Source organism: Myotis myotis, unplaced genomic scaffold, assembly GCF_014108235.1.
Source record: "Myotis myotis isolate mMyoMyo1 unplaced genomic scaffold, mMyoMyo1.p scaffold_m19_p_2, whole genome shotgun sequence".
NCBI classification, from domain to species: domain Eukaryota; kingdom Metazoa; phylum Chordata; class Mammalia; order Chiroptera; family Vespertilionidae; genus Myotis; species Myotis myotis.
The window spans coordinates 47094000-47120810 of NW_023416324.1; the positions used below are offsets into that span (position 1 = coordinate 47094000).

At 41.2% G+C, this 26811-nt stretch overlaps 1 protein-coding gene across 2 annotated transcripts; it reads left to right on the forward strand.

Annotated features, from left to right (window-relative positions):
- Window positions 1-1841: 1841 nt before the first annotated feature.
- On the forward strand, window positions 1842-26811 carry DYNLT5 (dynein light chain Tctex-type 5). Of its 2 annotated transcripts, none has more exons than XM_036351658.1 (5): window positions 1842-1961; window positions 3802-3923; window positions 15201-15292; window positions 25577-25701; window positions 26570-26811. In XM_036351658.1, exons 2-5 carry the CDS (start codon window positions 3805-3807, stop codon window positions 26771-26773), a joined length of 540 nt encoding a protein of 179 aa, XP_036207551.1. In that variant the 5' UTR covers window positions 1842-1961; window positions 3802-3804; the 3' UTR covers window positions 26774-26811. The 2 variants fall into 2 exon arrangements, with proteins under 2 accessions (XP_036207551.1, XP_036207552.1); XM_036351659.1 differs by having other exon boundaries at window positions 1842-1957.

The following is a 26811-nucleotide window of genomic DNA, read 5'->3' on the forward strand; positions in this document are numbered from 1 at the left end:
AAAAGAAGCACCTGCTTGTCCCTCCAGGACCCGCAGCAGAGCGCGCCCCTGAGCAACAGTGGCATGAAGGTGCCTTGTTGACTTACTGAAGATCAGCATGAGAACATTTTAACGTTACTTGCCTTATAAGTTAGAAAAGGTATGGATATCATTTTTCGTAAATGATGATTTTTACAAATATTCTTTTTCCTTCATAATTTTCCCCATCACCCATTTTACCAATCCTGAAGATGCAATTATTGATCATGCACATTCCTGCAAGTCAGGTTCCCATTTCAGAACAGAGTTTAATTATATGTGAGAACAAGATGGAATATCTGAGTGAATGTTTAAATGTGGGGTTTCTTTTTCCTGAAAAATAAAAGCTATAAAAATACATTCAGCCGTGAACCTCTTTTATTACCAGCCTCTTAAAATTTTGCCCACGTTTTTAGAAAGCTTTACTGCAGGTTTAGTTTGGGCAAGGTGAGAAAAACGTCTCACACTGTGCAAGGGCATTGGAGTGGGACAAGTCCCAGCTCTATAATTTAACAATAGACTTGAGCATGTTAATCAACGATTCTTCATTTCCTTAAAAAAAAAATGGAGGCCTTGGCCAGGTAGCTCAGCCGGTTAGAGCACAGCACTGCTCTCCCTGCTCCCCCCTCCCCACCCCACCCCAGCGGATTGGCTCTCCTATGGGGCACATACAAGAAGCAACCAATTAATGAATGCATAAATAAGTGGAACAACAAATTGACGTTTCTCTCCCCCACCCCCTTCTTCGCTCTCTAAAACAATTTTAATTAAAAAAAAAAAAGAAACTTTAAAAAACGGAGTTACTAATGCCACTTTATCATAAGGTCATTGAACAGAGTAAATGAGATAATATTCATCAGTCCCCTAAACCTTCTTATCCTGTGCCCAGTAGATATTCAGTAAGCAGTCCTTTCCTGTTCTTATGTGAATAGGGTCTGAAATGAGCCAGAACACTTTAATGTTCTTTCTCAAACACTGCCGTAGCCCTCGGGCCTCTCCTGTTATCTCAGCGCATTGCTGTTGTCAGCTGATGCCAGCTGCACTTCGCACTCAGCATGTGCCAGGGAGGTGCTTAGAAGCATGGCCCTATTTGTGCCCCCAATGACTGAGTATCCCCTCAGAGTTCGCTCTTGTTTGCTTTGGGTTGAGGAGGGGGTTCTGGAGTTAGGAAGGGGGTCGTTATTAAGGAGAAAGGGTCTATGAGTTACGTCAGGTAGGTCCTCAGCCCCAAACCACCTCCACTTCAAAGCTGCTTACACTTTCAGGAGCTGGGAAGAGTGGTGTCGAGGAGAAGCCCATGAGTCCCAGGGGGCCCTGGGCACGCTGTTCGGTATCTGAGAATCTCAATTTTCTGCATCTGTAAAGGAAGGGCAAGCCTTTGACACAGCTGTTGGGAATCCTAAATAAAGCAATAAAGTTAAAACTGTTTGCCAGTACCTGGTAAATGTAAGCTCTCAGGACCCCTATCCTCAGCCAGCTGCGCCTTGCAAGCGGGCGGTGCAGAGCGGCGGCAGGAGCCTGGGTGAGGGAAGGGGTTGCTTGACTTTCCCTTTGGCCTCGGATTTCCGGTCCTGGGGAGCTCCGCAGCTCCCACCCCTGCCGCGGACATGTCATATCGGCAGAGGACCTGGATGAGGACTCTTGGGGTTTCAGATGTCCTCCTCCGAATAGCATGACCCGGTTCCCCTCCAGGGAGCAGCCGGGCTTGGGCGGCGCCTCGGGCAGGGAGGACGGACCCTTGATGTCCTTAGGGCGGCTCAGGGGGCCACGCAGCTACCCTCGCCCCGGGGCGGGCGGGCGGGCGGAGGGCTCTGTTTGGAGGAGGTCACCCGGGAGACAAGCCGCGGAGTCCAGGCGGAGTGGAGGGAGGCTGCAGGCAGACGGAGGCTGGGAGGAGGGAGCCTCCCCGCGTGGGAGCCTGAGGTCTGGGAGGCCCTGGGTAGGTAAGTGCGCGCTCTGCGCGGTGCACCCGGGCGGGCGGGACCGGAGGACTAAACGCGGACCGACCGCAGGGTCCTGCGCTGCAGGGACCCAGAAGGCGGCCCTCTGGTGAGAAATAGCCTGCCTGGGCCACGACCTCTCTGGACGCCTTGCTCCTCTTCCCCCAAACAAATAAGAAAAAGTGGCCCCAAATCTGGGAACTGGACGTGGGTTCTGGTCTTTGGTCACCTGCCCACCTGCGCATCTGGGCTTTCTGGTGATGCCCAGTGCACAGCTGGCCAGTCCTGAGCAGTCTTCCTGCGCCCGGCCTGGCGCCCACACCCCCCCCCGTCCTCCCCCTCCCCCCTCCAGCCCTAAGCCCCCCCCCCCCCCCCTCAGGTTCCAACTGGAGCCTTCCGGGCAGCGTGGGAAACAGGTGAGCAGACGCAGGTCTGTGTCCCTTTGGGTGGGAACCTGAATGCGCCACTTCATCAGTCTCAGTGAGCCCTGTCCACACACGGACACTCCACAGACATGCGCGCACACAGATGCTCGCACTCAGCTCACACATACACTCCGTACGTGGACGCATTACACACAAAGGTTCACACACACTCACAAAGCCACTCACTCAGGTACGCCCCGAAAATAACTCATTCACACATATGTACACACAGATGCACACGGGTACACACAGGCACATGCTTACATTCATGTACACAGACACTCTCACTGATGCAGCCTCACACACTCACGAGGACTCGAGCTCACACACAGACACATGCCCACAGAGAGAAACACTCACAGGTACCTACACAAAGATGCTCACACTCATGAATGCACCCTCATACACAGGCACACAATCGCACACACATATACACCGCCGCCTCTCTTCCCAACACACAGTACACCTCTGCCATATTTGTGTGCCCTTCGGTGCGTTTTGTCTCTGTCCTGACACTGACACACTGGTCTGAGGTGATGTTGTCGGCCCCAGCCACTCAACTACCAGTGTTAGTGTCTGGCACAGTGTCTCCTTGCTAGGGCTCTCAGGTTTACAGAGTATAAAATAATTTAAATAAATATCTAAATTGGTATATAGGCAGTAGGGCAGTAGAGTTATCGTCTAAGTTCCGGGAAGTCCGTTCCTACTACCAGCGTTTAAATAAGCATTTTTCCTTCGGTTGATCTCAACCGAAGGACTTGTATGCATGCATATAAGCATAACCAATGGACATAAGTCACTGGGGGGTAGGGGAGGCCAGGGGATTGTCAAGGGGGGGGAAAATAAAAAAGGACACATATGTAATACCCTTTGTAATACTTTAAGCAATAAAAAAAAAAGATTAAAAAAAAGTTTAGGTTGAGTGATTGAAATTAAGTATTTATCAGAGTAATTGCCACTCTAATAAATATAAAAGAAATTTAAAAAAAACAAAGAAAAATAAACAAGCATTTGTGGGGGGTAGGTGTTCGTATAAATTCTGAGTTAAAAGTTAAGTTCTGTTTGTTTTTTACAAAGCCGATCATGGTTGCTTGGGGGGAAAAAATACCGTTTGGGGAAGACAATTAATTTTAAGTTTTAAAGTAAGAGTAGTTGAGCAATGTGCTGCAGTTTAATATCTGCTTATGTGGAGTAAGTATACTACTGCGTAAATAGAAGTTATCAGTGTTATCATATGTCCAGTCGAACTAACCAGAATAACATCATACATTAAAAATCACTCTTAAAGAAACCCCACTTCTCTGTTCAAAAATGGTAGACAAAGTATCTGTGTACTTTATTTAGCATGAATATCTGAGTGAGACTAGAATGGTTTCAGATCTTTCGTCTGCTGTTTTAACCGAAGTTCTCTTCCATAGGTTATGGTGATGGCAGACATTGCTAAAGACGGAATGGCTGGTTCATTGAAGAAAGGGGGGAGTGTGTCTTCCCTGAGTGGCCATGAGTTCCGGCAGAAGGAACATCATAGGCGCATCAAAGAGTGAGTAACTGAAGGTCTAATATCTTAAGTTCAATTGCTGAATAAACAGGTTCATGTTTATCAGGGGAAAAGAAAACATTTCCTTTTGGAAGTAAAAAGAGAGAAAATGGACAAGTACAAGGTTCAGGTCATCTTTGGGAGGCATATTTTTTAAAAAGAAAGAGAAAGAAACTGAGAAAACATACGTGATATGTTGTTCTCAGCAGCATTTTTTACTGTTTCAAAGACTACCCCAAAAAATCATCTACTCAGAAGAACACCATCTACAATGTAGACTGGATACTTCCTACATGTCTCATGAATTCCCATCTTCAATATTATGTAAATTCATAGTTTAAGTACTTTTGCAATCAATATATGCATATACAATGTATTTAGCATTATTTTATACAAATTTTATAATGTATTTTCACAACCATTGTTTGTGTCCTTATAAATGGCTGCATAATACTTTGTCAGTTTATAATTCTGGTCACTTTAAGTTTGTTTCCATTGCTTTTCTTTTCTACTGTATAATGCCTCTGTTTGCTTCCTTCCCAGAAGTAGAATTAGTGGGTCAAAGGGTAATAAGTTCTTTTTATTGTTTTGGCTCTTGCTGCATATTGCATTTGGTCTCCTAAAAAGATAAATCAATTTTTTATATTTTCATGGCATTTCTATTTGACTGCCATTGGGAAGAAAACAAAGCAAATTATTCAGTGCAAGGGTCAATTAACTTACATGACAGCCTTTCTTTCTTAACAGTCTCATAGAATTGAAGGATGTGGTGTAGTAATTAATCCCTATGGTTGAGAAACAGGAGCTAGTGTGTCCTGTGGAACAGAGACCATAAGAACTGGGATAGATTTACATTAGAATTCTGAAACCAAATCTTCCTACTCTCAGAATGTATCAATGCATTTACTTAAAACTAGAGGTCCAGTGAACAAAATTCATGCACTCGAGGGCGGGGGGGCTCTCTCAGCCTGGATTGTGAAAAGGTGCAGGCCAGGCTGAGGCCAGGGAGGGATGCAGGAGGTTGGCCAGCCAAGGAAAGACCACAGGAGGGCCCCAGGGCATGTCCAGCCCATCTCACTCAGTCCCGATCTGCCAGACCCCAGCAGCAAGCTAACCTATACCAGTCAAAGCATCTGCCCCCTGGCGGTCAGTGCACATCATAGCGAGCGGTTGAGCAGCCTTAGCATATCATTAGCATATTATGCTTTGATTGGTTGAATGGCCGACTGGACAAATGGACACTTAGCATATTAGGCTTTTATTATATACGATTCTACTTTCCAAACTTGTATGCGTATGTGCATAACCCTTGGACACAGACATTAGGATGATGAAGGCCTAGGGCACGGGGTGGAGGAGTGGGTAGGTGGTTAGGGTGAGGGTGGGCTAGAAGGGACCAATGGAGGGGGAGAAGGGGACATATATAATACTTTCAACAATAAATATTTAATTTAAAAAACAAATAAATAAAATTACACTTTCCAACCTTGGATATTTGTGGATTACGAGCACAATCTCTCTTTTACAGATAAGAAATACAAAGGAATTGCAATCTTAGCATGACAGAAGTAAAGCTGGGAGAATAGTTAACCTCTGTAACTTTTGCTTCTGATCCTAGCCATTTGGCCTCTATTTCCAATATTTATGTATAAGAGTTCATAAGAGTTCTTTCAATTATGTATTTTTAAATAATTGTTAGCTTAAATTCAATTTTTTTCAAGAAAATATTTATTATAATCTGACATAAATCATGTTCCATGATTAATAAAAAAACAACTTTTCTCATCCAAAGACTAAACTGTTATCCCTATTTACATACTTCATTTACCTCTTTCCTTTCAAAGCAAATTAGAAAGTCATAGAGAATCAGAACATGGCCAAATTTGAAGAATTAGAGATCACTCTTTTTTATTGAAGTATAAACACAAACTAAAAGCAACACAAATCCAAAAATAGTTTTATCAACACATTAGAATCGATTTCTCACTAACAAAAACATTTAAGTGATAATTGTTTTGATACATGTTGAAGTAGGAATTTGAACTCTCAAACAAAACATTCAGAATGATCCTCTATCTACACCTTTTCTTGAAGAGCAAATGAATAGCTGCCACATGGCCTTGCAATGCAGAGCCCTTTAGGAGGCTACCTCCCCAGCTCTAACTCCTGCATAATTTCATTATCTTCATCCCGGTCTTAGACTAGACTGCATGGTGATTCTCCTTCATGAAATTCATCGTCAGCTCAAAAATTCTGAAGGCTTAGAGGCTATGAAATGCAGATATTGTTTTGAAATTGCAGTGCTTTATGGAAAAGCATATACCTTTCATCTGAAAGTTATTTCAAAACAATTTTAATAGATCAGTTTTAGTAGTATAAAGTATATCCTGAAGTATACTATGGACCTAACACACTATCTCTTTCCCGCCCACCAGCATTACTCCTACTAGGTGGGCATCATTTTCATCATTTTACTGTGAAATAACTGCCGCTTACAAGTCAAGTGATGATTTAATGACTAGGATACAGTCCTAAATCACGAGGATGGCATATGGCAGTGACTTTCAACCTTTTTCATCTCATGTACACATAAACTAATTATTAAATTCGTCAGCACACCAAAAAAATATCTTTTTGCTGATCTGACCAAAAAAATAGGTTTAATTTTTATTCATTCACATCAGATGGCTATTGTGTTAACTGTTATTTTTTTTATTTGACAATCTAGGGGAAAAGAGGTCAGTGCCCTGTGTTAATAGTCAGATATTGCTTGTTTTAAACATTCTTGTGGCACACAAGAAGGAAGTCGCTGACATAGGGTCTACAGACCTTTGTCTGCTTCTCTAGCACCATCTTCCCCACTGTCCTGCTAGCGTCTATGCTCCAGCCATACTCACCTCCCATATCTATCATCCCTCAGTGCTCTGTCTTGCCTCCAGCCATTGCCTTACGTTCCTTTCCCATGGGGCACCTTTATCAGGAATATTCTTCTTACACTCTGGCTTCCTTCTCCTCCTCCTTCAGGATTTATCTCCATCTCCATCTCTCTCTCCAGGAAGCTCTCTAACAATCCAACTACAGCCACATCCACTTCCAGACTGTGTTGGACGCTCTTCCTTTCTGTTCCTGCTGCTTTCCCCTTGTACGTGGTACTGTATTGGGCATGTTTGTTTGTTTGTCTACCTCGATCATTAGATTGTGGCCTTATCTGTGTGTTTATAGCAGTAAACACACAGATAAGGAGGGCAAAGAAGAGTAGAATGTAGATCTACTGGGAAAGCAGGTTCTTAGGTGTGGTATCAGGTCTGCATAGATTTAACCCTGCAGTCTTGGTTTTTATGTCTATAGTCTCATACAGTGGTAACCGATGCCTAACATTGATCCCCTGGCATAATGAATACCCAAAGAGCCCTCTGAATTGTGAAAGGATGATAGAATGCATAGCCCTAGCCAGTTTGGCTCAGTGGGTAGAGTGTCGGCCTGTGGACGGAAGGGACCCGAGTTTGATCCCGGTAAGGGCACATCCTCGGTTGCAGGCTTCTCCCCGCACGTACTTTAGTTGCAACCAATCGATGTGTTTCTCTCGCATCCGTATTTCTCTGTCTTTCCCGCTCTCTTCCACTCTCTCTTAAAAAAAAATCAATAGAATTTATAGTCAATATAATTATTGTTAACAGTTTTTAGGGTTGTGTGTTTTTATTTAAATTATATTTAATTCTAATATAATTTTATGCTTTCTTTTTTAAAAAAGAAACTTTTTAAGCTGGATCTTACTATCTCAATATCCTAATGTTAACACATCACATTTATTTCTATACATACATACATAGTTGTCATCATACTTTGTATTTCATCTCAACAATTAATAGTAATAAGGGTGATACTAGCTGACATTTGTTGAGCCCTCACTATAACCTCACTTAAGTCTTACAGAAGGTATATTACAGAGAGTGGCAAACTATGGCCCAAGGGCAAGTTCAACCTGCCACCTGTTTTTGTATGTATGGCCCTCGTTAAGTATGGTTATTACATGGTTAAAAAAAAATTAAAAGGAGAGTAATATTTTTGTCATGTGAAAATTAAAAGAAACCCAAATTTCAGTATTTATAAATAATTTTTCATTGGAACATATCCATGACTTTTTATGTATGTATTGCCTCTGGCTGCTTTCCCACTAGAACTACAGAGTTGAGTAGTTGCAGTGGAAATCATAGGTCCCACAAAGCCAAAAAAAAATTGCTATATGGAATTTTACAGAAATGTTTGCCAACCCCTGCTCTATAAGATAGATGCTATTGTCATCTCCAGTTGACAAATGAAGAAACAGATGCTTCGAGAAGCTGAGCCTCCAAAGCTACAGAATTAGGAAGTGGCAAAATGGGCTTTTGTTTATGGCCAAGTATTCTCATTTCCTGAAAATTGGCTATGTATGTGTGACTTGCATTAACAAGCTCTTCACTCACCAGAACCTTGTGTCCCACCCATGGGTAAGAGCAGGTATTTACAATGGCATCTTTCTTGTTGGAAGCTCAGCCTTCGGCAGCCTCAAACAGTATTTGAACAGATGTGCCACTCTCACGTTCTTAAAATGGAAATTGAAACCCGAGGTTAGGTTACTTTCCCGGGATCATGCGACATGATATCCAGGCTTATTATCTCTGAGTCCACTAGTTCAACTAGGAGGCCAGGCCTACCGTTGGTGATGAGAGTCTCTCTTTTGCCTCAAACCAAAATTGCAGTGACGTCGGGCTATGAGAACTTTGAGTATGGATCCCACAGCTCTTCAGGGGAACGCACTGGTAGCATAATAGCACAAACCTATCTTAAAACTACATAAAAACCCAGCAAACTTGCTATAAATTAAGTGGTCATAAAACTAAATTACCTTATCAAGCAACTTATACCTTCTCCTGGCAGAGGAAGAGTAGGTATGCTTTTGCTGTAAGCATACCATGCATAAAATTATCCATAGAAGCTTTGAGGTAGGAAGTTCTCAGGTAAGGGCATAACGATGCATATTTTATCTTATTTTCTACGTCTTCCTTCTCAAGCACAGGGACTTTCTTGGTACTGCAAGAACTTCCCGCTTCGCCCGTGCATTCTGGGCAGGGCATATTTGTTGAAAGATGGAGGGGTGGGAGTGCAAATTTATACCCTGGAGTCTTCTTTTTCTCTGTGCGCTCTGAAATATCCCCACTAGGAGGCAGCACATGATTTCAAAATATGGTATTTCCAGGTATCTCATGGTAACAGAAGAGATGATATTCTGACTTTCTTAATCTACTAAATTAATGGCTTTAAGGCTGCCTGTGCATTCAAATATTATCTCTTACTGCAGTTTCAAAATATCTAAGTAATAATGGCAGTGAAATGTCTGGGAATGACTCCTCAATGAAAATTACATGGTATGTGTGGCTAGTGAGATTTAATTGAAATAATTGTTTCTATCTCTAACAGCCAAAACAATACGACATGCCTTGCACTTATTCTGTGTAGTTCAAGAAATGGTCAGCAAGTAAATTTGTAAGATGTTTTCAGTAAAACTGAATTTCATGGAAGAATAAATATATCCCAACTCCTTAGCTGTTTATTTTTATTTTCTGCCCCTTTTCTGTGTAACCAGAACACAGGCTATGGGTTAGTTAGCATGGGAAGTTTCCAGGGTCTCCAGTACAATATTGAAAGGTGACTTTGTTACTGTGGGCCAATTTTATGCAGCTATTTCTGCATCCAGGTTAATTTCAAGTCTGCCCTCAGCAACAGTTCATGTGATTCCAAGTATTAACTGAAATTTGCATCGGATTACAAATTGTTACTCTTCTCTCTAGAATGTTAGTTGATTTGTTCAGTGTTTTCACCAGTTTACACAAGATTTACCAGTAATCTACCTTTCTTTCTAAAACTTTACATCTGCCTTGTATGTATTTTGAAATATTTTCTCCATTAATGCCAAGAAGCTGATGATAAACATAAACAGCAAGAACATTTTTTACATTTAAAAAACAAAATCACGCCCTAACCGGTTTGGCTCAGTGGATAGAGCGTCGGCCTGCGGACTGAAAGGTCCCAGGTTTGATTCTGGTCAAGAGCATGTACCTTGGTTGCGGGCACATCCCCAGTGGGGGGCGTGCAAGAGGCAGCTGATTGATGTTTCTCTCTCATCGATGTTTCTAACTCTCTATGCCTCTCCCCTCCTCTCTGTAAAAAAATAAAAATCAATAAAATATATTTTAAAAAGTAAAATAGCCGAAACCGGTTTGGCTCAGTGGATAGAGCGTCGGCCTGCGGACTGAAAGGTCCCAGGTTCGATTCCGGTCAAGGGCATGTACCTGGGTTGCGGGCACATCCCCAGTAGGAGATGTGTAGGAGGCAGCTGATCGATGTTTCTCTCTCATCGATGTTTCTAACTCTCTATCTCTCTCCCTTCTTCTCTGTAAAAAATCAATAAAATATATTTTTTTAAAAAACTTTAAAAAATAAAAAATAAATAAAATAAAAATAAGTTCTTATTTTTAAAAAATCACCATATTGTCAGGTGGTGAAGGCCTGGGGAGGAGGGTTAGAAGGGGCCAGTGGGAGAAAAAGGGGATATATGTAATACTTTCAATAATAAAAGAATTTTTAATTTAAAAATAAATAACAAGATCCACTATAGCATTCCCTTTGCAATGACTCTAGAAGAGTTAGTATGATACACTAGAGAAAGTCTGGTCATAGACAACTAAAATTCATCCACTTGAAATGGTGTGACATTTACTCAATAAATGTATTGTGCTGTGTATGCAGAACTAGTAATTAAAAGAAGTTTTCTCTTCAAACATCTCACATTTTTATCTATAAAATTTTCCAACGGCTTGAGTAAAGCTGTTTATCAATAGAAAACATGTATGTTCCTGGCCAGGTAGCTCAGTTGATTAGTGTTTTCCCAACATGCCAAGGTTGTGGGTTCAACCAGCAGTCAGGGCTATACAAGAATCAACCAATGAATGCATAAATAAGTGGAACAACAAATTGATGTTTCTTCTCTCTCTCTCTCTCTCTCTCTCTCTCTCTCTCTCTCTCTCTCTCATCCTTTCTCTCTCTAAAAATGAATAAATAAATAAATAAATAAAAAGAAAAAATATATATTTGTGTAAGTCAATATTCTGAATTAATATTGGTAATTCCCAACTTTCAAATATAGGATTTCTTTTACTTCTAAAAATTTACTGAGTTCATATTCTAGTTTAATGTTAGTTGCTCAGATTACAAGCATTTTAAATATTTTGTCGTTTTTCGAGAAATACCTTTTTTCTGTTTTTTCTGTTCAACTTATTCTTCTCTCTCCCTTTTTTCAATTCATCTCATTCTAGTATTGGAACTATCAGGTTTCAGTTCCAAAAATACCATAAACATTTTAAGTATAATTTCCTTCTAATTGTACATGCAATTATAGTCTTGGTTTATAAATGGTCAGCCATCCAAGGTACAGAAATTGATAGGCTAATTAAATATTTTCCCTCTGCATGATCCAGAATGCCGGATTTCCAGCAAAATATCTGAAACCTCACTCCCCAAAGCCCTGTCTCCTTTACAAAACTAACTCTAAATTTTGTGCTCTATTATTGCAGCATCCCAATTCCAAGAAAAAAATTCTGTGTCAGAATTTGAATCAATTATAGCTCTAATTTTTATAATAATAATTTTTAAAACATTGGCTTAAACAAAACCGAAATACATTTTTCTCTTACATAAGAAGTATGGAGGGGAGCAGTTCAGGGATCTAGACGTTCTTTTTCTGATCCATAATCCATAAGATCATCTCAAGACCCAAGATAGCTGCTGAACTCTTACCATCAGACCCATATTCCAGTCATCAAGGAGGGCACACACTGGCTCCTCTTGGTTGAATTAGTTCTTTTAAGAAAACTCTTTCAGAATTTCCATCCAAAGCTTTCACTTATGTCACAAGCCACATGGCACCAAAGAAGTCCAAAAATTTGCCTTTAATTTAGAGAGAAACATTCCTATAAATGTAAGGTTCTGTGACCAAGGAAGAAAGAACAACATTGGAAAGCAAAGGGCAGTCCCTGCCACTAAGATCATTATGATTTTCTTTATAATAGTAGAATAATGGAAACAATCTAAATGACTTAAAGAATAAACAGTTAAATAAAATGTAGTATGTTCACATGTTAAATACACTCTTGGTGTTTAAAATATTCATGTAGATTACTATTCATTGACATAGAAAATTATTCATGATACATATCTGAGAAGGGAAAAAACAACTCAACATCGATCATGTAATCACATATGTAAAATCACATCTGAAAATATTTCTTTTAATGTTAACAATGGTTAGATAACCAGTGTGGTTAGTACTTTTTTGTGTAATTTCACTTTGTTCTTTATACTTTTCTACGCTTTGAACTTTTTACAAGGACTATGCAATGATCATACATATGATTACTGTGGGAATAAAAAGACACTGAATGGAACTGTTACAAGATTCCGGGTCAGGAGAAATTGGGGAACTGAGATAGGAAAGTTAAAACAAGGCCAAAGAGTGTGGGCAATTTGCAGCCAGCTTGTAACTAACAAGACACTTGAGAGCAAATGGTTAAAAACCTCCCTAATGAAAGAATACAGAAAGGGGGAGAGGAAGGGGGAAGGAAAAATAAGAAGGGGAAGTTTTACTCCCTAAGCAGAGAAGCCAGCAGTCTCAGGCTTGGCAAGATAAAGTTGGCAGGTGCTTCTCATGAATTCTGGGAAGGTCACAACAAAGTAAAAAAAAAAAAAAAAACACAAAAAAACTTTGAGACTTAATCTATACCAAAATATTCAGCAGAGGAATTTTGAAACCTATAGGCAAGAGGGTATATAATGCCTCAAACCCTCACCCAATATGCTCTTCAGATTAGCTGGGAGCCCGTATGCTCTTCATAAGCCAGATGTATAGGTTTGCTTACTTGCTCTGCTTTTTCAATAAAGGTGCATGCTTTAATTGCTTTGATAAATTGGCTTTTCACAAGGCAGTCAAGGTCTCTCCTATAAATTCATTTGTATGAGAAGACAAGGATCGAGGCTGGGGACAGCCCTCTCCCAGTGACTCAGAGGGCTGTCCTGTTAACACCTCTCTGGTGACGGTGAGAGGTGCCTCTATCAAAACCATCTTCATTAATCAAAAAAGTCACTGCAAAACTTCCTATTTGCACATAGTCTTCAGCCAGTGGGGTTTCTAGGCTCCCTGTGATACCCATTTCATACTGAAAATATTAAACTGCGCTGAATATCAATTTGTAAGTAACATGGCGATCACAAACAATAATGAGGACTGTTTGTCAAAATCCTTATTTGCTTTCTTGTCTTAGACTTCTAACTTTTGCAAATCTGAGTTTTGTACCAACTCTACTCCTTTTCTATGAGTGTTTAGTATGGTATTCAGTAGAAAAGAAACAGGGATTTTATTATACCTTCTTATGTTTGTGTAAGTGTTAATGGCAGTAACTAATCTTTCAGGTAGTCATTACCCCTTTTTTCATTCTGTCAGATACAATCATATGTGAGATTTTGTCACTGAGGGGTATAGGATATTTGAAATACACCTGCCTTTCCTATGTGTGGAAAGTAAGCCTTTTGCATTGTTCCCTGTGTCTCTGAACTGGGTAGAATAATGACTCTTTTACTTACTTAAAAGAGCATTGTGAAGGTAAGATAAGATCATTATAGGAAATGTTTTGCAAAGTTAAAAGTAGCATTTATTATATTGGGACAGGCTGGCTTATCTTAGAATCAAGGGGCTTATGCAACGTTAAGCATAAGCTGTCTTCTGCAGTACTGCCCACAACACCTGCAGCCAACATAGCCAAGCAGGTTGCGTGCTACTTCAAAGGGAGCAACAAATTGAGAACAGCAGGTGTTACAAGAATAGGGACTAAATCACTAATCCAGAAAGCCGTCGTGAAAAAGCAGCCGTAATTTCTTGCAGCACCTTCCTGGTAAACCTTAATTTATTGTGTAAATTGTATTGTGTTAAAGGATTATAAAAAATAGATTAGCCATAATTTTCTTAAAATATCGCTTTGCAAGAAGCTCACTAATTCCAAATAGCTGAGAACTAAGTATTTTAAACTCCTCGTGAAAGAAAAAAATTCCAACAATTAAGGACAAATATCTCTTTTTTATTGAAAGCAAAAACACAGCCTGCTTATCAAAGTGGTCACTCTGAAAGCGCACACACACACACACACACACACACACACTCACACACACACACACACTACCATATAATCTCCTTTGAAATGACATCTGGCGAATCTCCATTTTCACAGGTGGACAGAACTGGGGCAGAGCGCTCTGAGGCTGCCATTAGTGGCAGTGGGATTTCCCCTGAATTTAGTTGAATTAAGCAGTGCCTGGGGGACCTTAGGGGCTCCTCCGGATTGGGTCTCCTGTTCAGCACCTGGAGAAGCTTACATTGCCTTGGTAACCAAGCCTAAGCCCTTTCTGAACATTGAAAAGGGTGATTGATGCTTATTGATTTACAATCGTTTGGGTGAATTGTGGTTTCTCTCACCATGTTGCTGAGTTTTTCGCTTTTCTTTTTCTACTAAAGGGATTTGTGAGGTACCTACAGTCGTGCATTCTTTATAACCCCCTATGTATATACAGAGTTGTTTCCCAAAGTGTTAAGTTTTCTGTATGTTCCCCAGCCCCTGTTGTGAGCTTTGGAGGAGAGCCTTTGCACCTGTGGGGGTGATGCGAGTGGCAACCCCACAGACAGACCAACCACGAACACTTTCTTTTTTAAAAAATATTTTTTTTATTGATTTTTTACAGAGAGGAGGGGAGAGGGATAGAGAGTTAGAAACATCGATGAGAGAGAAACATCAGTCAGTTGCCTCCTGCACGCCCCCCACTGGGGATGTGCCCGCAACCAAGGTACATGCCCCGGACTGGAATCGAACCCGGGACCCCTGAGTCCGCAGGCCGACGCTCTATCCACTGAGCCAAACCAGTCAGGGCCAAACACTTTCTTAATAATCAGATGCCTGGGCACGGCACTGGGCTTCAATCACTATTACATTCAATCACAATCGCAAGTAACTTCTTACGCCTTAAAGTTTCCATCTCTCAAATGTTTTTGGCTTTAAATATGTCACCAGGATATTTACCTGGCACTTGCTTACACATTTTAGAGAAAATTTTACCTGTGTGATATTTTTGCTGAAAGCAACATTGTGCTTTGTTGTTATTGTTGTAATAACTACTGACATTTGTTTTCTTCCTTGCTTCCAGCTGTGTGAGTACTGTGTCGTATATGGATGAACCTAGCCAGCATGATGTTGCCTCTCGCCTTACAGTTCAGATGGGAAACACCTATCAGCTGGGTGTGTTATTTTATCACTCTCTTCTATGTTAAACTTCTAATTTTGTGAGTGATATTTACTTAAACTAATATTTGATAACCCGGCATTATCTTCAATGCTAGTACAATAGAAGGGATCTTAACTGCGTGATTTGATGCTGCTCTAATTTCTTTCCTTTTCTTTCCTCTTTTCTCGTTTCTTTTCTTTTTTCTCTCTTCTCTTCTCTTCTCTTCTCTCTCTCTCTTCTCTTCTCTTCTCTTCTCTTCTCTTCTCTTCTCTCCTCTCCTCTCCTCTCCTCTCCCTCCTCTCCTCCTCCCCTCCCTCCCTCCCCTCCCCTCCCCTCCCCTCCCCTCCCCTCCCCTCCCCTCCCCTCCCCTCCCCTCCCCTCCCCTCCTCTCCTCTCCTCTCCTCTCCTCTCCTCTCCTCTTCTCTGAGTGTCATCACCCCATACTTTAATTGCTTACAAAGAGTTCTCCACAGCTCCATCTCTGCACTACAAAGGCTGCAGTTCTTCATGGGGGGGGGGGGCGGGGGGGTAGGGGGGCAGGGTTTCTCCCTGGGGAGCAGTATGGCTCCATGTAGATAGCTGGACAGAGGGCTACTTGGCAAGACATGGGGACAAGCTTTTCCTAACAAGGAATCTCAGGGAATGCCCCCTCACTCCAAGGGGCTGAGCCTAGCAGGCTCCTCAAACCCCAGTGATTCACAGCTGATTAAGGCTTCATGAGTCCTGATCAGCTCCCCTCCCCTCCACGGGAAGAGGTAGGACGGGGGCAATGGAGATGAATGGGATTGGTGGGAGGCTCATCTTAAAGAAATCTGGGATTTTGAAGGGTCACCTGTGTGGAGACAGGTCAGAACTTGATCCCTTCACCCCATCTGGGAGTCTGCTTGTGCTCATGCGGAACCGCTTGCCGACCCTTATGGAGGGTCTACTTTTCTCTATCAGTGGTTGCTAAACACCAAGCAGTTCACTGGGCAGCACTGATGAATGTTGTGTCTTACTGAAGAAAGAAGTCCACTGAGTATTTGGGGGGATTATCTTGTGGCGTTATTTTATATCTACTTGAAATAAAATATGAAATAAAAGAGCTATGCATTAAAGTTTTATCAAACAAAACCAACCAATGCTGTTGATAGGTGGAGAAAAAAGCCTTGAAGGCAAAGGCTAATAATTCTGGGTCCCCTGTTGACAGAGGTGTTTATCCCTTCACACTGAGGTTTTAGATCTTTGAAAACAAAGAACTTTGCACCTGCCCCTAAACTCCCAGTGGAGTCCACAGTGAATATCTTTTCCCATTCATGTTTCCTTATAGACCTACTTGTTTTCTCTCAGTGCCTGCCTGCCCACTATTATCTGAATCCATATATAATTACTGCTATATACAAATTCCGCAGAGACTTACCAGTGACCAAAGAAAGACCCCATGGGCTGGAGCAGTTCCATCTGTGCCAGTTAACCTCGGGAAAATTACAGACCATCCACGCATCCTATTAAGCCTTGGAGACGGGTTTCTCCAGTAATCCCCAAGACTACGTGGATTACAAGGCTCCATAATTAGTCAGTCTACTGGTATTTTCATAATGCTGTGGTAGACAACGAATATTCCTGCCATCCAATGCATCTTTATACTTCTTCTCAGAACCTTACCCAGTTTTGCGGGGGGGGGGGGGGGGGGGGAGGGAAGCATCATTACTACTTTGGGTCCCTAACATTCTGGTGAAGCTGATCCTAGCCTCAGAGATGTACTAGTGACTGATTCTGGGATGGCATAGACCCTCCGATTGGTCAAATCAATCAAAGCCTTGATATTCAATTCAGAAAAATGTTTGGCTGTTGAAGAAGCAGATCGGGCCCTGAAACCTGAAAGAATGTAGGGGCTATGGCAGCTTTTGCTCTCCTGCCCTCACATGAAGCCTAAGAAGAGAGAATTACATCCCAACATCATCATTTGAATCCTAAGTCCAAAGTACTCTTGGGATTTTAGCAAGGCAAGCTAAGTTTGAGTTAGGTTTTCACCCACTAGTAGCTAAAAGATCTTTGCCATTCCGTGCCTATGATTTGGGGTTCTGCATACTGAAAGGGTTTGAGTCCAATTTCAACAAGATAAAGGAGCTGAAATATGAAGCCCTGTGTTTCTTCTTCCTGGGATATATTATTTTCATGACTTATTTCTTCAAATAAACGGGCTAAATTGTCTTATCAGTTTTAGAAGTACTGGATGTTGAACCAAGTTAGAAAAGTAGCCTAATATATGGTAATAAAAGATGATTTTACTTTGGTTGGTGGGCACACAGTGCAATATACAGATCTTGTAACATAGAAATCCACACCTGAAATTTACGTCACCCCAATAAATTTCATTATTTTTTAAAAAAAGAGGGTAGAAAAGAAATTTTCCAAATACCTTAATATGTATAGTATTTCCATATATTCTTACAAAATGTTGTGTGAATTAATCTCCTATAATTAGTCTTTTGTGCTTGACAATTAATTTTTTAAGCATTCAACTAGCCATCTTATTAAAAATCAAAAACATATTTCTACTTCTATTTATTTCTGGATTTATTTTGCATATGAAAGGTACTCTGTGGGCCTTGGTAAAGATTTTCTCATATCTACAAAAGGCAATACTGACCAGATTAGTGGGGGGTGGGAGATCAGTCAATCGCCAGCATTACTGTGTTTAATATTTCACATTCTATCAAAAAATATTTGTATCATCTAAACATATCTTAAATGGTTAACATGTTTGTCCTCCCTTTATCTGAGTAATTACAGCCACCAAGAGTGAGATGAAACATGAATGTAAATTAATGAAATGAAAAAGAAGGGAATGGTAAAATAAATGTCCATATTTCTTGTAATGAAACACCATTTACATTTGCTCACTAATTAATTACTGAAACATGCATATAGAAAAAATACAGTCTATAGGATCCAATATATCTGAATACTAGTTTTGCCAAATCCTAAATAAATGGTGTTCAAGCAAGGTATTTCGAATCCTTGAATCTCAGTTTCTTCATCTATAAATAGGGATAATAATCCACATATCAGAGGGATACTATGAGAATTAAATGAAGAAATGTATTTATATTGCTTCTCCATTCATTATGTTATTGCTTCTCAAAATGACTGCCTCTAAGACTTTACCTTGGATCATGGAGAAGAAAAGCCTTCTATGACAACCAATATAATTTCCTATTAATTATGGAATGAGTTCTCCACGGTCCTTTTTGGAGCAATGATTAAAGAGGTACTTGATTCTTTACAAACACTGACTGAGCAGCAAGTCAGACGAGACTCATTGGTGGCCATATTTGCTGCCACATTGAGACAGCCTGAGTGAGAATGAAGCCAACATAATGGAAAGTAGACTTTTAAGATGGAGAGAGAGAGGACATCATTGGAGCTCACCTTCTTTTTTTTTTTTTTTAATTAAATCTTTATTGTTCAGATTATTACATTTGTTCCTCTTTTTTTCCCCCCATAACTCCCCTCCTCCCAGCTCCCGCCCCACCCTCCGCCCTCACTCCCCACCCACTGTCCTCTTCCATAGGTGCACGATTTTTGTCCAGTCTCTTCCCGCATCTCCCACACCCCTTTCCCCCCCAAGAATAGTCAGTCCATTCCCTTTCTATGTCCCTGATTCTATTATGATCACCAGATTATTTATTCACTTGATTCTTAGATTCACTTGTTGATAGATGCATATTTGTTGTTCATAATTTGTATCTTTACCTTTTTTTTTTCTTCTTCCTCTTCTTAAAGGATACCTTTCAGCATTTCCTATAATACTGGTTTGGTGGTGATGAACTCCTTTAGCTTTTCCTTATCTGTGAAGCTCTTTATCTGACCTTCCGTTCTGAATGATAGCTTTGCTGGATAAAGTAATCTTGGTTGTAGGTTCTTGGTATTCATCACTTTGAATATTTCTTGCCATTCCCTTCTGGCCTGCAAAGTTTCTGTTGAGAAATCAGCTGACAGTCGTATGGGTATTCCCTTGTAGGTAACTGGGTTTCTTTCTCTTGCTGCTTTTAAGATTCTCTCTTTGTCTTTTGCTCTTGGCATTTTAATTATGATGTGTCTTGGTGTGGTCCTCTTTGGATTCCTTTTGTTTGGGGTTCTCTGTGCTTCCTGGACCTGTAGGTCTATTTCTTTCACCAGGTGGGGGAAGTTTTCTGTCATTATTTCTTTAAATAGGTTTTCAATATCTTGCTCTCTCTCATCCTCTGGCACCCCTATAATTCTGATGTTGGTGCACTTGAAGCTGTCCCAGAGGCTCCTTACACTATCTTCATATTTTCGGATTCTTTTTTCATTTTGCTTTTCCAGTTGGGTGTTTTTTGCTTCTTCGCATTTCGAATCTTTGACTTGATTCTTGCGCTCCTCTGGTCTGCTGTTGGGTGTCTGTATAATATTCTTTCAGTCAGTGTATGCTTAATTTCTAGTTGGTTCTTTATCACAACATCGAGGGTCTCATTAGATTTCTTGAGGATCTCACTACATTTATCGGCGGTCTCACCAGTCTTTTCGAGGGCCTTACTAAGTTTATCGGCAGCTTCTAGACAGTTCTTAAGAGACCTTAAAAGTGTGGTTCTGAACTCAATATCCTCCATTGACAGTTTTGTCCTGTTTCTTTGTCTCCGAATTTTTTATGCTTTCTTGGTGCACCCCCTAGTGGTCTTTGTCCACAGTCTTGTTGCCTTTAAGCCTTGATTGTTGTCGGCAATACCGGGGGTGATTTGACCTCCAGGCTAACTGGTTATGAGAGTCTGCTGTGTCTGTAGTGGGAGGGCTTCTGTGCTGGATCTCTAGGGCGGTGCTAATCTAGCGTTTGCCTGAGGCTATCCGGCAAATGGTTCTGTGCAGGGCTTGGGCGGGGCGGGTCCCCGGGGATCTATGGGGATCTACAGGGCGGGCGGAACAAGCAGTTATGGCGACTCTCAGTTCCTTCCCCAGGGGCTCTGCCTCTCAGAGCCCCAGCAATGGCTGCAAACCTCGGAGAGAAAGCTGCCTTCGAGTTCCGACCGAAGCCAGACAGTCCCGTTTCTCCCGTTTGAGTCTCGGTCCCCAGAGACTCGCCCGGATCTGGAGCTCAGAGTCTGAAACTCCCTCCCGATTGAAAACAACAACCGCGCCCTCCGCCGCCAGCCCGCTCCGCGCACTCCGCACCTGAGTATTTCACTTCAGCACTGCGCCTCCTCTGAGTCTGGGTATGATATTCTCTTTCCTCCTAGTTGTAGAATTTCCACTCAGCCAGCCTTCCCGTGGTTCTGGGTGATGTCCGTTCTGTCCTTTAGTTATATCTCTGAAGTGGTTGTTTGAGGCAGCGATCTCCGGCGTTAACCTATGCCGCCATCTTGGTTTCTCCCTGGAGCTCACCTTCTGTGAGAAGATTAGGCCCTGTCATCAGATGTGTTCTTGGACAGCCTATGAGTCTCTCAGCTCAGACTTCACCCCACCCCGTGGAGGCCTCCCTCCTTCCCTACTGACACCCTCACTGATCTCGCTGCCTTCTCAGCACCAGCACTCCCTTTCCTTCCTCAGAATAAGGTAGCAACAACAACAACAACATATATCTAATGAGTGTGTGAGTGTGTGTGTGTGTGTGTGTGTGTGTGGCAGGCACTGTTGTAAGCACTTTAAAAAGTTCAACTCATTTAACCCTAACAAAAAAAAATATTTGGTCATTATTATTATTATCTCAGTTTGCGGAAACTGAGACACATATATTAAATGACTAAATTTTTTATCTATTCTCTCTTATCTATTTTTATGGACAAGTTTTTCCTTTTTTTTTTTTTTTGTTTTGTTTTTTCATCCATAAGACCTTCTTCAGGTCCTTGATTTTTTTATTTCTAAAAAAAAAATGTTTCCCTCCTAAAGAAAAAAAAATTATCTCAAAAAAAGAAAAAGAAAAAAAGAGCCCTAACCGGTTTTGCTCAGTGGATAGAGCATCGGCCTGCAGACTCAAGGGTCCCAGGTTCGATTCCGGTCAAGGGCATATACCTTGGTTGCGGGCACATACCCAGTAGGGAGTGTGCAGGAGGCAGCTGATCAATGTTTCTCTCTCATCAATGTTTCTAACTCTCTATCCCTCTCCCTTCCTCTCTGTAAAAAATCAATAAAATATATTTTTTTAAAAAAAAGAAAGAAGTAGCTTTGGCATTCACATCGGTTGACTCTGAAAGTAGCTTCGGGGAGCTGATTTTGAAAGTCAACAGCTGAACACTGATAATTGCTTTCTCTTTGCATCTCAGCATCCCCGCCTGAGCAAGGCAATGATGATTGTGGCTGTAGAGGGGGGACGTCACAAAGGAGTGAGAAAAGCTCATTCTATTTCACAATAGAATCTAGTTAATGAGATTTTTTTTTTTTTTTAAGTAACAAAGCACAGAAAAGACATTGGTCCATCTGGCCAACAGGAGCTACTGGAAACAGGCTCAAGTGCCCCCAGATGTCTGTCTCTCTAGCACCAAACTGTGTGAGCTCCTCCTCTCCCTGTGTCTGGATTCCTTCCCACTGTGACAAACTGGCCCCCAGCAGCTCCTTAGGATCACACGGCATAACTTTGCCACAGAAAGAGCCTGATCCTCTCCTACTCCCCGTCAAGTCTGAACTAAAAATTCCAAGAAAGGACTCCAATTGGCCTGGCTTGGGGCAAGTGTTTCCTCTGGGCCAGTCAACCATGACCTGGCCTTGGGCTCAAAGGAGGCCCTGGGAGATTCTAAAGAGCCATGTGGTCAGTGTAGGAAGAGGACCAGTTCCTGGAAAGGGAGACGCTGTTCCCAATGGCAGGGAGGTGTACTAGGCAGACAGGCTTCCGCACCGAAGGAGTTTACTACTTTCTGAAGGGAGCAATGCATATGGTCATCATAGCACAGTGATGGCGAACCTATGACACGCGTGTCAGAGGTGACACGCGAACTCATTTTTTTGGTTGATTTTTCTTTGTTAAATGGCATTTAAATATATATAATAAATATCAAAAAGTATGTCTTTGTTTTACTATGGTTGCAAATATCAAAAAATTTCTATATGTGACACGGCACCAGAGTTAAGTTAGGGTTTTTCAAAATGCTGACACGCCGAGCTCAACAGTTTCGCCATCACTGTCATAGCACATGACTAAATTAAGTGTCATGTGGGTGATGTAGGTCAAACGTAAGGTATGTATGATATGAGTGCTTCGTCAGAGGGAGTGAGAAAGAGAGCGGTATGGAGCTAAAGGATGTAATCTACTTAATTTAGTCTAAGCTGGCAGTTCATTTTAAATTTTCTTAAATAGAAAGGGGGAAATCAACCTCAAATTTAGCCTCATTTCACTAGAATATTTGAGTAGAAATCGAAAAGATCCACAGAAAGGGACTCTGAGGTCTATGGTACCAGGAGCTTGCCTACAGACCCATAAAGCAGGAGTAACCGAGACCAACCTTTCACAGGTTTATAACTGCTTATCTCTGTCTTGTAGAACAGAGATTCCTGCTGGCTAACTATTGGGGTTAATTATCACACTCATTGTATCAGGTGCCCCTGTTTTACATGTTCAGATGCATTTCCCACACGAATATAAATTGAACAATTCCTATACAATCATCAAAATGAAAATACTATTTTTTTTCCTGATTGTGATCATGTACTTTTTTTTAAAATTAAATCTTTATTGTTCAGATTATTACATTTGTTCCTCTTTTTTCCCCCCATAACTCCCCTCCTCCCAGTTGAAAATACTATTTATTGAGCCTCAGGAAGCTGACCTAACTCTGCTACAAGCATGGGCTGTAACCTTCTGGTTCAGTTCAGCCAATGGGAAAGTTCCGTCGGAAGCCGCAGGGTGGAAGGGCTGTGAGCTGGGTCTTTTTCCCTCCACTCTGCCTGTGGGTTCATCTCTGGCTGTTTGTATCCATCAACAGAAGGACATAACTGCTATCCAGGGAGCCTAATCCACGTGCCTCTTCTAGGATCTAGGAAGAGTTCCTTTCTCATATCCCTCAAGCCGGGGGTAGGATGAGGGTAACACCTTCACTTTCACTAACCTAGGGGCAGTTTCCTTGAGATTTCCTACATCCTGCTCAGACCTCTCAAAGGAGTCTCTTTATTAAGTCCTCCTGGAATTGTCTTAACTTTAGTGTGTCATGTGTTCCCTTGGGCCCTGACAGATACAGTCATTAAAAATAAACTCTGAAAAGATACTGATGAATATTCAAATAGAATTGGATATAATTCTTCATCTCATCCATTTATCCATATCAATTCAGCACATAATGATCAAGTCCCTGTACCCCAGGCCCTGGGCACATGGTACACATTGTACAGTGACAGAAAGACGATGAGGTTAATACTCCCAGGAGGTACAGGCCAGATTCCCGGAGTGGCAGGTAAAGAAGACCCATCTGCCCTAACCGGTTTGGCTCAGTGGATAGAGTGTTGGCCTGTGGACTCAGGGGTCCAGGGTTCGATTCCGGTCGGGGGCGTGTGCCTTGGTTGCGGGCACATACCCAGTGGGGAGTGTGCAGGAGGCAGCTGATCGATGTTTCTCTCTCACTGATGTTTCTAACTCTCTGTCCCTCTTCCTGCCTCTCTGTAAAAAATCAATAAAAATATATTTAAAAAAAAAAAAAAAAGAAGACCCATCTGAAGCTCCTTATCTGAACATGGACTAACTGTGGTTAAGAATATGAGCTCCTGAGTCAGATAGACATGGGACGTCCCAGCTCTGCCACTGTGTGATTCCGGGCAAGTTACACAATGCATTTAAACCTCTGTTTCACACCTGTGAAAGGGAGATAGCAGTAAGATTCACGCCAGAGACTACTGGAAGTTTATATAAGGTAACAGATATGACATGCTTACCATAGTGCCTGACATGTAGAAAATGCTCAGTAAAAGTAGCCATGATCTGTACCATGATTATTCGCTCTAAATGTTTGATTCTGTCTTATTTCAGAAATCATAAAGTAAATATCTCTTATGCCATTAGCACTGTGTTCAACTCTGAAGAGGATAAAAATCTGGCCGACCTTCTCATTTCACTGGGGAGAACGGCAGGTGTGCCTTAGCTGTTAGGTAGATTCGGAGCCAAGATAGTGGTGGGGGCCAGTGCATTGGGAGTGCAGAGAAGGGAGGGATGGTTTTTATTGGAAGAGAGCAAGAAGGCTACCTGGAGAAGACTTTTGAACTGGCCTTGAAACACATTAGTGGATATTTCTAGATGAACATGATGGGAAAGGATGTTCTATATATATATATATATATATATATAGAGAGAGAGAGAGAGAGAGAGAGAGAGCAAGAGACAATATACAAGCAGCTTTATAAGACAAATGAAGTCCATGAGGTGGACTGCAGGATCATGCAGAGCCTGTGATATTGGAAGAAGAGGCTACAGGGAGGGTGGGAGCTGAATGTTAGACCTTGCTAAGTGAAATATCATGGTAAGATCTGGGACTTAAGACCTAGAGACATAGAAACATCTAGCAAACTGTCAAACCTCAGAGGGAAGGCAGGGGAGGTGGGGAGGGGAAGAGATTAACCAATGAATTCATATGGGTTGGGAGAGGTCAATGGGGAGATGGAAGGGGACATATATAACACTTTCAACAATAGAGGTTTAAAGAAAGAATGGCCCTAAGAACATAGTAAACAGCAAAAAAAAAAAAAAAAATCTTGGATTTAGAACGACCCATCCAGTTGCTGTGTGGTAGGTAGGTAGACAGAAGCAGGAGAGAGGTGTTGTGTTGAGACTTGGACGTAGGTCATTAATAGTGGGAACTGGGAATGGGGATATTTTTCAGTGTCAAACCTCGATGGTTGAACACACTCCTTAGGTCGTCTGGCAAATGGATGAGTCTACTGTCTTATTCTCTGCCAGAGAACTTGACTGGAAGCCTAAGACTACCATTTTTTCTTTAATGAAGGCCACACAGAAGATTAAATGTCTCTCCATGTTTCTGTACTCTTAATTAGCCTGTGAGGTGGGCGGGTAAGATATAAAATGACTTCCTAGCCCAGGCCAGTGTGGCTCAGTTGGTTGGGCATCCTTCCATGCACCCAATGGTTGCCAGTTCAATTGTGGTCAGGGCACATGCCCAGGCTGCTGGCTAGATCCCCAGTAGGGGGAGTGCAGGAGATGGCTGATAGATGTTAAGCTCTCATATTGATATTTCTCTCTTCTCCTTTCCTCTGTCTCTAAAAAGTCAATAAACTATTCTTAAAAACAATACATACATACATACATACATACATATAAACAAATAAATAAAATGACTTCTTAGGAAGAAATTTTGTCATATTTTCAGGTCCTACCAAGCATTTTCCCGTGGTTACCGTCAATCATATTCTGAAAGATGTGTTAACTACCTACCTACAAGAAGAACAATATGACCCAGAGCTCTGTAGACAGATGGCTAAAACAATTTCTGAGGTAATGTGTGATTTGCCTAAAGAGTTAACTGTAACTAGAATATTTGCAGAGAGTACAACCCCCTACTTTTTGAAGAAAGCAATTAATTTGCAGTAGCAGTACAAATGCTTATTTATATTTTATTTTATTAAAATATTTATTAGGTCATATTCTATCTCTGTGTGAGAGCCTTTGTCTAAAACAATCATTACGTGCATCATTTGCATGTATTTCATTTAAAAAATGTATAAAACTGCCCCATTTATTTTTTTAAATTATTGTGAAAGATAAAAAATTTTAATGATCATTTCTCTTCCCCAAGGCAGCTTTGATGGCCATCAAACACAGACATTGTGGCCTTTAAATTCATTTAAGGGCATTCATTTCTATTTTTATTGACTGCAGTGCTGGCACTCTATCAGATTTCCTCTGTTTGCTCTTTTATAACAAAGTCTTTAATGAGCATTTATGATTAGTCATATTGCAGGAGACTCCAGACCTATGGTCTCTTCATTAGACATGAACAAGATGGTGTAACTCTAATGCCAACATTCTTTGAAGGGAAGCCATCTTAACATAAATTTTCCAAAGAATATAATAACTCTATTAAGTTCTGTTTTTTGGATTACAGTTTTTTTTTCATGTGCCTGAGAAAAATGTACATTTATTGCTGGTGCTGTCACTTTGTCCCTAAATGTCCTTTCTCATGAGGACAGTGCTTGAAGCAAATCATAGTTATGGCTCTACAACAATTAGTGACAGTATCTACAATGGATCATGCTATTTTCTTAAATTAAATCCATTATATTTATGACAAAGGGCAATACTCTTAAGTTTCAATGTGGCTAAGTGAGAACCATTTTTTGTATTTTTTCCTTTTAAATTCTAGGTGATTAAAGCCCAGGTCAAGGACTTGATGATCCCACGGTACAAGCTGATTGTGATTGTTCACATTGGACCTCGGCATGGCCAGAGCATACTTATTGGGAGTAGATGCCTCTGGAATCCTAAAAGTGATACCTTTGCATCTTATGTTTTCAGAAACTCTTCACTCTTTGCTCTTGCAAATGTCTATGCCGTTTACTTTGAGTGACTGAAAATAAGAAATCTAGTATTACTTCTTTTAAATCA

What these genes read in the sequence shown, in the direction of transcription:
- DYNLT5 (XM_036351658.1), top strand. Translation starts at nt 3,805, where the DNA reads ATGGTGATGGCAGACATTGCTAAAGACGGAATGGCTGGTTCATTGAAG. An exon ending in CATCATAGGCGCATCAAAGA is followed by an intron (nt 3,924 to 15,200) that starts GTGAGTAACTGA and finishes CCTTGCTTCCAG; the next exon opens with CTGTGTGAGTACTGTGTCGT. An exon ending in TGGCTAAAACAATTTCTGAG is followed by an intron (nt 25,702 to 26,569) that starts GTAATGTGTGAT and finishes TTTAAATTCTAG; the next exon opens with GTGATTAAAGCCCAGGTCAA.